Consider the following 9,792-nt stretch of genomic DNA (forward strand, 5'->3'; position numbering starts at 1 on the left):
AGGAAAAGCATGAGGCGCTGGAGACCTGATGCTGTGAGTTCATCTGCTTCTCACTCTGTATCCTCCTTTCCCTGGTCCCCGACACAACCTCCCTGATCCTGGGACCAGCTGGAACCTTCAGCTCAAGGAGGGGTAGGTGGTGTGTCTGCTGTCTCTGGAAGCTGGGGCCTTGGGCACTCTCCAGAGCAGGTGGTCATGGCACGCAGTGTCTAGGCAGGGGCTGTGCCAGGCCTGTCCTGCTGACTGGAGAGACTTGAGGCATGTTACGGGTCTGGATAGACAGGACTGTTGCCCTCTGCGCGTCTCCTTCTATGAACTGGGGCTTTGGCTTCAGTAGCAATGTGTGCTGTGCCATGCTGTCCTGTTTCTGCAGGGGGCTTAAGGGAGATCAGATGTGACTCAGCTATAGAAACTAGAGGAGGGTGACCCCAGCTCTGACCAGACCTAGGAAGAGAGGCTCTCTGGCTGCATGGCTTTGTGTACCCTGGGGGTTCATGTCTCCCCAGGGTCTGTTCTTGCCTTAGCGAGTTGCCATTCCAAGAAAGCTCCCAAGGTAAAGGCTGAGTCTCTGAAGGACAAAAGACTTCAGAAGCACTGGGCTAGAGGCCAGTCCCGCCCTGGAGATAAGGTTGCTGGAAGCCAAGCTCTTCCTCCTGGGCTGGACCAGCAATCCAGAGGCCAGGCTTTCTTGCTCTTCTCTCTTCGGTGCTGCACCCCCAGCTTTCCAGTCCCTAATTCTAACTTCCCACTGGCTCAAGTCATAAACCTACATGTGGGGTGCTTATGTAGCCAGTCCTAAAAAACCATGGCGGCAGGCATTAGCTCACTGAGACTCCAGCAACCCCCCCCCCCCCGACAGACCCCAGGGGATGCCTCGCAGAGTCTACTCACCTCTGCTACACAAGCTTCACTCTGCCCTGAGACTCACATTTGTTAATGCCAGGCAGGAGCATGGATAGGTTTAAAATCCAAACCCAGCCCTGCCCAGTACGCATCACCCTCGTCCTGAGCCAATTCACACCCAGGATGCTGCTCTCATTCATGTCCCTCCTAGCCCTGAGGCCCTGGCTACTGGGCAGGGGCCCCATCTGTCACAGAGAGCTCTCTGTATCAGGGTGACACAAATGGCTTGGCTGCCTGGCACAGGAGACAGGGCACCACTCTCCCAATGCCCACATCCCCTCCCACCCAGTGAAGCAAGGAAATCCATAGGAAAATAGTCTTTATTGGTCTTCTGAAACGACAAACCAGAAATATAATTTTGCCTTTAAAAATCTTCTGTCGCAGGCTAAAGATATCACCACTGACAACACCCTCCCTCCCCCAGGCCCTTAGAAAATCCCGGCTCTGGGATTGGCCCACCAGCCAAAAGAGGAAGGAAGACTCAGCCTAAAGGATCCTATGACCCTGAACAGCAGCCAGAGAACAACCTTGGAGGCTCTCCTGAGACTCCCAGTACTCACCCCTGCTAGTTGAATAGGTGGTAGAGGACCAGAAGGAGGGCTAAGAGGCTGCCCCGAGGCCCTCATAGGTGTATCATTAGTGCCTAAGTGTGTACCTGGCTACTACCAAGACCCAGGGCAAGATATCAGTCTGGCATCTCCTACAGAGGTATCCAGTCTCTAAGGAGGGGCAGTTTAGAACAGAAGGCAGTGACCTTGAAAATGTGCACAGTCCAGAGATAAGAATCGCCATACCAGATAGGACTGCAGCCATTTTTTAGCCTGGATTGTCCAGGTGCGGTTGCACACTACCAGGAAACCAGGCAGAGCCGATGAACCCCTGGGAAAGAAAGAAAGCCCCATCGCCAACGACTCTGAACAGAATGCAGCCATCCTGTTCCCATTCCCGCAGTCTGTCAGGGATGTGTTGAAGGCAGCCAGCCTTTCTCGAGGACTTACTGCCTGACATCTGCTTTCCTTAAGGTGAGACACCAATCTCAGAGCACAGCCCAGACCCAGCCTTTGAGGTCACAAAACAAATGATGCAGATGACAGAGGAGACAGGAAAAGCCAGGCTGCAGGAATAGAAACTGCTGTGTGTACCTGGAACCTGGCGTGCCCAGGGGTCTGCATCTGAACTCTCAGAAGCCTGGAACCTGTCATTGCATACACACACACCTCTGGTAAACCTAGCAGGAGAGGTGCTAGGGTTGCCATGGCAACGGGCAATTCCTCCAGCTGCATACTTTGGCCCACTTTAGAGGGTCTCAAAGGATCCCTGTGTTATTGTCCAGGACCCAACCCCTGATGACATGGGACGACTGTAGTCAGGAAGTAAGAGGGACTGTGGCCTCTGCCTCAAGTTCTCATGGCCTCGTGTGTGTGTGTGTGTGTGTGTGTGTGTGTGTGTGTGTGTGTGTGTGTGACTTTGAGACTTTGATCTGTGGGACCATTTTAGTGATGCCCTGTCTGACAGTGAATAAGGCCCTGTCTCTAACCCTCACACTAGAACAAAAAGTATGGATAGAATTCGTAAACCTGGAGCAATGTACTCAGGGGCGTCTATAGCAAATAAAGAGACATAATGACATTCACCAAAGGGGGACATTATAGTCACTTTGGTTTTTCTAAGTATTGGACCCAGATCACAGGACTGGGGTGTTTACACATTGGCTAAGAGCTGGACAAGCTTCACATTGCAAGGACTTAAGAATATCTTTCTGGCTTTAAAAAGGAGTCACAGAAATCTACCGCTAGGCCTCCTGTCCCTCCGTCCCAGGCCCTAATGCAGACTGAAGTGGGAATGAGCAAGAGGTAGGGAGAGTCACCAGCTGTGGAAGCCCTGGGCAGGAAGGAAGTGCTCAGTGCAGGTGATGTCTCTAGTGTAGGTTCTTTCCCCCTGTGGCCAGAAGCCTACAGGGAGGCTCAGATGTTCCAAGGACAAGAAGCCCAGAGAAGGCCTTCCATGGGAATCTTTGGCCCGGGAGAAGCTTCTGGGATAGAGAGTGGGACGAGGAACTCGATGGAGGCAGTACCAGTGCCAGGCTAGGCAGGGCCAGTGATGGAGGGAAGGGCAGCCCTTTTGGTAGCAGTCCCATCGAGTCTCCTTGCTGTCCTACCTGGGCCAGACAGACAGCTCTCATGCCACAGAAGAGATCTGCTTCTGATCTTCATGCTCACCCTCGGGGTCCCCCATCAGCGGCTGGCGCTTCTTGAGCTCCCGGTGGTACTTGGCCATGAGGGAAGCATAGATGCAGCCATAAGCAGCAGCCACCACCATCATGATGCAGACGATGCCACACACGACCCCGGCAATGATCACTGTGCCGATGGCTCGCCGCACGCTCACAGGCCGGTACCTCTGCTTCTGAGGGCAGGCAGTGCTGGGTTCGGGCTCAGGCTCGGCCCCAGGCTTAGGTTTAGGAGGCTCCGGGCTAGCCTTGGTGCATGGTGGCCCTGGAGCATCCAGCCCAGCAGAGTTGTTCTCATCCTCTAGCTGGGAACAGTAGTTAAACATCTCCATAGGGACCGCACGCATGTCCTTCCCCCTTAGCTCCTTGGGTAAGGTACAGGCAAGCTGATCCAGGCGCCCCCCTGCATCCAGGGGAAAAAAAGAGGGAGTGAACAAGCATATAGAACTGGGGTGCCCTCCCCTCCCCACCACACCTCCAAATGGAAGGCACAAAAGGAATAGTCCTGCCAATCATGTAGCCAGTCCTGATTACGGAAGAGTAAGAGCGGGCAGGAGTAGCACCAATAGGCTAACGCTATGATCACTGTGTCATAGAGGAGGCCACCACTGCTGCCGAAGCCATTGGAAGTGGGCATTACCATTACTTTTATTTCACAGAGAGTCCCCTACCCATCTCACTCAAGCCTGTTCCTCCAAGGTCACAATGGGGGCACGCTCAGGACATGGCTTTGGTACATTGAGCCATGACCCTGCCCAGACTATACATCTACTTCTCTGCCTAAAACCTGGCGGCTGGCTGATGTCCGTGGACCCTTGCCACTGTTGTCAACACAAGCCTTGCTTGGCCTGTATCCCTTCTCAGAAAGAGTATGAAAAAGTCAAAGTCACAGCCTCATTCGCTCCCTCGCACAGGGCTTGAGTGGCCTGTAAACACCCAGGAGTGGGCATGATATCTTCCTGGGTTTATCAGGTGTATCAGCACAGAGATGTCTAAGGGGTAAATCCTGGAGTCACGGGAGACTGGAGTTGATTAGGGTGTTTAGGCAGGCCACCCTTGTGACACTGGGCAGGCCAGACGGGGCAGAGGAAGAATATCAGTACCTAGCTGGGTAAGGTAAGAGAGCTCGCTCTCCCAGCCCAAATGCCTCAAGTCCAATCTCACAAAGACACCCATCTTAGCCTAGGGTGCGCAGGATGCTGATGGAAACATCCGGGTTGGGTTTTGTTTCGTTTTTTAAGGAGTGCAAGGTTGAGGGCTGGATCTGGGAAACTGGCTCCTGCCTGCTGTGTTCAGGGCAAGGACGTGCCCTAAGGCGCGTAACCATGACCACCTTTGGTTAGACTGGCAGAGAGCTCAGGTGGGAGAAGGGAATGACCTCATTTTCCTGGGCCAGAGACCCAAGGTTGAATCCTGGCTGTGCTGTCACCTGAAAATGATTTAACTAAAGTATTGAATTATGTCTGAATCTCCGGATCGTTCGCTGCTAAGTGGGAATATCTATCTCAATTAGCTGCTTGAGAGATTAAAATAGATAATGTGCACAGAAAGGTATCTGTAAGCTGGAAGCTAGACAACAGCATTAATCATTTCTCCACTTACAAAGTCAGAATCATCAGTGACTAACATCTCAAAGCACTTTATAGTTTGTAAAGTGTTTTTTAATTAATGCATCCGAGCAGCATGGAAATATTGAGTTAGTGGCTGGGTAGGAAATGAATGAGGTGAGAGTGAGGGAAGGCATTGTGTTATTCTCAGAATTTCAGTGCTGATTTGTTAATTCCACATACACCAAACAGCTGCCTTGTGCTAGCCACTGACTGTGTCTTCCTGGGAGCTCTTGATTTTATGAATACAAATGAGCAAGTGCGCAAGTGGATCAGCGTCCCTCCGAACACTTCCTTTATGCTGGGTAGTTTTCAAACCACCTCGTATGCATTGCCCTATTTAATTCTCACAATTAGCCTTTTTCCCTTTGACAGATATACCACAGAGATGTTAATTAACTTCTCAAGATCACACAGCTAGTAGGTGGCAGGGCCAAAATTCAAACAAGATCTGGCCCTTTTCAGTACTGTACTTATTTATCCCCCTCCCATTCCATTCCATCTCCTCTTTTCTTATTTATCCACTTATTTATTTATGTTTAGACACAGTCTCTTGTAGTCCAGGTGGGCCCTTGAACTCCCGGTCCCTGCTTCTACCTCCCAAGTGCTGGGATTACAGGTCTGAGCCTGGCTAAGCATTCATTGGATCAACTCACGTGTTCATTATAGAACCTTAGAACCTAAAGAAAGAGGGAGCTATAAAGATGGCTCAGCAGGTAATAGTACCTGCTGTTCTTTTGAGGAGCCAGTTCAATTCCCAGCACCCACATTGGGTAGCTGACAGCTGTCTTAACTTTAGTCCCAGGGAACACCCTCTTCTGGCCTCTGAAGGCACTGCATGCATGATGTATGTAATACACTTGGGCACACACACATACACATAAAGTAAATAGATAAGACTTTTTTAAACTTGGGGGAGAAATCAAGGGTATTGCCTCACAGAGTTTAGGTTCAACCTAGAATGCAAAGTGGATTCCAAGCCTGGGCCAAGAGTCAGGTTCTGATCTAACAATAAAAGGCTATCAAGATAGCACAGTGGGTAAAACCAGTTGCTGACAGTCCTGATGGCCTGAGTTGCATCCCTGGGGCCTACCTGGTGGAAGGGGAGAACCAGCTCCTAAGGCTGTCCTCTGTCTATCACACACACACACACACACACACACACACACACACACACGTTCTGTGGCACGTGCGCACACGTGTATGTACGCTCAAGCAGACACGTGTACAAATAAATAAATAATAGGTCTTTAAAAGGAAGGATAAGAAAGCAAAACTCAAACCATTTATCTGCTTATTAAGTTTTCTGTCAAAATTTCTTGAGACTGGAAGCTAACATCTCCTTCATGGGGACATGGTTGCATCTGTGGGTTTCAGTTACATTCCTCACTCATGTAAGAGACAGACGACCTTGTTATTCCCAGGAAGGGTGGTTGCTCCTCTTCCAGGAAGAACAACCCAGAAGCATACAAGAAGAAGCCCAGAGGCATACAGGTGGGACAGAGCATAGGAAAAGCATCTGTCTTTAAGTTCCCATATGAAATCAAAGAAAGGCAGGCAAATGCCCTTAAAGAGTCTCGATGAGCATAGATGGGCAGTGCCTGGCCTCCTCTGACTGCAGGAAGTGGCAGTGTTTGGGGTTGGGGGCTGTAGCTCTCCTTTCCCCTGCCCTCCTCCCAGGTCCCCTCTTGGCTGTGGCCTGGTAGGGCTCACCTCTGTAGGAGAACCACTCCAGCCAGTGTTTGAACTCCCGCAGATTGCAGTCACACTCCCACGGGTTGTCCCCAACCTGAAGCAGCTGCAGGCTTGCCAGGGGCTCAAACGTCAGCCGGTCCAGGCTTTGCAGACGATTGGAGCGAAGGGACAAGGACCGCAGAGCCAGGAGCCCATCAAAAAGCCCGGGGGGCAGCTGGGCCAAGCCGTTGATAGACAAATCTAGGTGTCGAAGTAGCGGGGAGTGCTGGAGCAGGTCCCTGTCCAGGGTCCTGATACTGTTGTTCCGTAGCTGGAGCTCTGTCAGATTGACCAGGTCCTCGAAAATGGACCGGGGAAGCTGGTCTAGAAAGTTGTTGGACAGGTCCAGCCGCTGTAGATTGGACAGGTTGGCGAATGCCCAGCTTGGCAGGGCGCTCAGCTTATTGTTTAGGAGCAAAAGGCTTTGGGTGGCAGCGGGCACATCCGGGGGTACAGTAGTGAGGCCCAGGCCACTGCAGTCCACCTCCAAGCTGCGACTGTCACATGTGCAAGAGAAGGGGCAGGCGGGGAGCACCTCCACAGCACACAGGGCAATCCAGCAGGTGATCCCTAGGGAAGAGTCAGGAGGAGAGAGTAACAGGCTTGGACTCTCCTGCCTCAGTTTCCCCCTCCCCAGCTCACGGTCAAGTGCCTCCCTAGCCTCATTGCCTTTGGCACAAGCTACAGTCAGCTCACAGGTATTTATTGACCACAACCCAGGAAGGTGCTCAGGAACCTGAAACAACCATGTTAAACACGAGTGATATCACACTGTGACCAAAAAGTCACTTGTGTCAGTAGAGTAGCCTAGATAAGCCACGCAGGCCCTCAGTTCCTGCTCACAGCTCCACGGCTGAGTGTCACAGATCTTAGATGTCCTAATGCCCCAACTGTTTAGAAAATATAAAATTTTAGAATACTAGGGAAACTTTTTAAAGTCTGTGACCACGAGGCTGGGTCCTTCCCATGGGAACCTCACCCCCACCTGAAGCCACATCACACTCAAATGTGCTTCGGGCACGAAAGGGGAGTCCAGAGTGTCCCCTGCAGCATCTTAAATGCTGCCCATTTACCAGATTCTGATGTCTAAGGTGGGACCCAGGCCCAGCTAGGACCTGTATCAGAGCATTGTGGTAACACACAGTAAACCACACAGCTTATAACACTAGAAGTCTGTCCAGCGGTGGCTCCGTCTGCACTTGATCTCTGAAGCTGCCAGGCCCATCCTGTGCTTCCAGCCTTAGAGGGCAAGGTAGCATTTCTGGGCAGATCAAGTAACAGGATTCCTGTCATGTCCTGCTTTTGTTTTTCCCAAGACCCTTCTGAGTAGAATATGTGGGTCCAGCCTGGAGACAGCTGCTGGAAGTGAGGCCCAGAAAGCAGCCCTTTCTGACGGTGGACCTGTAGTCCATCCCACTGCCCCAAGTGCTAGAGAGGCCCACCTTTTCGGGAACCCAGAAGAATAAGCTCACACAGTTCTGTCTCTGTGACACCAGCCCAGAGTCCTGAGGAAAGTCTCCAGATGGAGAACTGAGGAGGCTCAAGCCAGTCTCCTCCCAGCTGGCCCTACTTGGATGGCCAGCAGCCAACCCAACCAGGGCACCAAGATGAGACAGTCTCCAGTCTGTCTGGTGGGTGTCTGGTCATCTAAAGTCCCAGAGGGCAAAGTTTGAGGGAGGACAAGATGACACTCTCCCTGCCCTTTCTTGTGGGATTAATGACAGTGAAGGATATGCTGTGAGGCTGGCACCTGAGATACAGTCACCTAGAGACCTCTCCCTGCTACCTGAAGCTACCTGAACCCCTCCGAGCCCATCTGTAGGGACAGCCTGCCCCATAACACACACACAAACACACACACACGCATGCACACACTGTTTTATGCACACATTCACACATGTACACATGAACACACGCACATGCACACATGACAAACACTGTCTTATGTGCACGCATTCTTCATGCTTTACTCTCAAGGAGAAGCCAAGTGTGATGCATACATCTGTATTCACCACTCAGGAGGTTGAGGCAAGATCACTGTTTGAGACTAGCCTGGGCTGTGTAACAACTATCTAAAGAAACTGAAAGAAGGGTTGGAGGGGGCATGGAAGAAGGAAGAGAAAGAGAGAAAGGAGAGAGAAACCAAAGAGTAGAGGATACAAGAGGGAAGGGGGAGAGAGGAGGGGAGAAGAACAAAGGAGAGGAGGGGAAGGAGGAGAGAGGAGGAAAGGAGATGGACCCCTTAAGAAGGACAATCAGTAGCCACACTCCATGTGCTTTCTGATGGATAAACTAGCAGCTGGATAGGGAGAAAACAACCCCCTCGCCCCTCACTTCCACCCCCACCCTCATCACCAAATTCAGACTTGCACCAAAGCTCTAGTGACAAGAAAACCTAAGCCTGCACTAAGAGGTGTCAGAGCGATCCCAGAATGAAAGGGATCTGCGCCCTGGATCAGCCATTCACCTGGTGAATAATTCACACCGCTCCCTGCCAGGGCAACTGGACTGAAGGCCAGGGGAGGTCAGGCAGAGCAATGTCCCTTTGGCCATTTCTCACTTCTTACTGTGTAGCCTTGGGCAAACCAGCCATGGCTGACTTTGTCCCTTTGAAGAGAATGTTCCCGGACAAGGCTGCTTTCACTAGCACCGTGACCTCAGTGTTCTGTGTGTAGAGGAAGGGATGGATCCAGTCCCTATGACCCCCTTCTCCCGTTGCTCCACCCTAAGAACTCCCTGGTGCCTCTAAAGAGCTGAGAACCTCTGCAGCATACAGATCCTGCTGGGGCCAAGTGGAAAGACAGCTTTCTTATAGCAGAAGCTGGCTGGCACTGCTGATTTCTCCATACCTGCTGCACACATTGCAGATCCCAGTTTAAAGGAGTGAAGCTGGATGACACTCCTACAGAACTCTTGGCTTGTGACTGCCGGGGAAGGAGACGCACGGGGCAGAGCCAGCTGTTCAGCCTCCGTCTCCCAGCCTCTGGAACGCACTCTGCATGGACTGTCTCTACTTGACAAGGGCATGAGTCTAGGCCTCCAAAGCAAAACCCCGGGCATCCAGGGAGGTCAGACATCATGCTGTCACCCTTTCAGATACACACACACCCCACCACCATGCTGGGCTCATACTCACAGGAGACCTGCCTCCACTGCAGGACAAGCTTGCTCCTCTGCTCTGGGCCACTGCCTGGTGCCAACATGGTGAAACCCGCACTCTCTGCAGCTCTGGAGAGAGAGCCCCTCAGCATGCACCACTTGTCAGTCCTGAGAGAGAGAGAGAGAGAGAGAGAGAGAGAGAGAGAGAGAGAGAGAGAG

General features: G+C 51.8%; 2 protein-coding genes across 4 annotated transcripts in view; one reads left to right on the forward strand and one right to left on the reverse strand.

Annotated features, from left to right (window-relative positions):
• Positions 1–9,792, forward strand: part of Cacna2d4 (calcium voltage-gated channel auxiliary subunit alpha2delta 4) — a 118,599-nt gene that overhangs the window by 79,632 nt on the left and 29,175 nt on the right. The window lies entirely within an intron of this gene.
• Lrtm2 (leucine rich repeats and transmembrane domains 2) overlaps positions 1,206–9,792 on the reverse strand; it is a 15,717-nt gene continuing 7,130 nt past the window's right edge. For 2 of the 3 annotated variants that reach the window (XM_031383165.1, XM_031383166.1), the window contains exons 3-5: positions 9,611–9,741; positions 6,454–7,044; positions 1,206–3,536 (exon numbers count right to left, since the gene is read on the reverse strand). In XM_031383165.1, coding sequence (XP_031239025.1) covers positions 3,082–3,536; positions 6,454–7,044; positions 9,611–9,725 — 1,161 coding nt within the window. In that variant the 5' untranslated portion in view covers positions 9,726–9,741 and the 3' untranslated portion in view covers positions 1,206–3,081. Of the gene's footprint in view, positions 3,537–6,453; positions 7,045–9,323; positions 9,572–9,610; positions 9,742–9,792 lie in introns of those variants that run through there. The other variant, XM_031383164.1, reaches the window with a different exon arrangement.

Source organism: Mastomys coucha, unplaced genomic scaffold, assembly GCF_008632895.1.
Source record: "Mastomys coucha isolate ucsf_1 unplaced genomic scaffold, UCSF_Mcou_1 pScaffold20, whole genome shotgun sequence".
In the NCBI taxonomy this organism is placed as follows: Eukaryota; Metazoa; Chordata; class Mammalia; order Rodentia; family Muridae; genus Mastomys; species Mastomys coucha.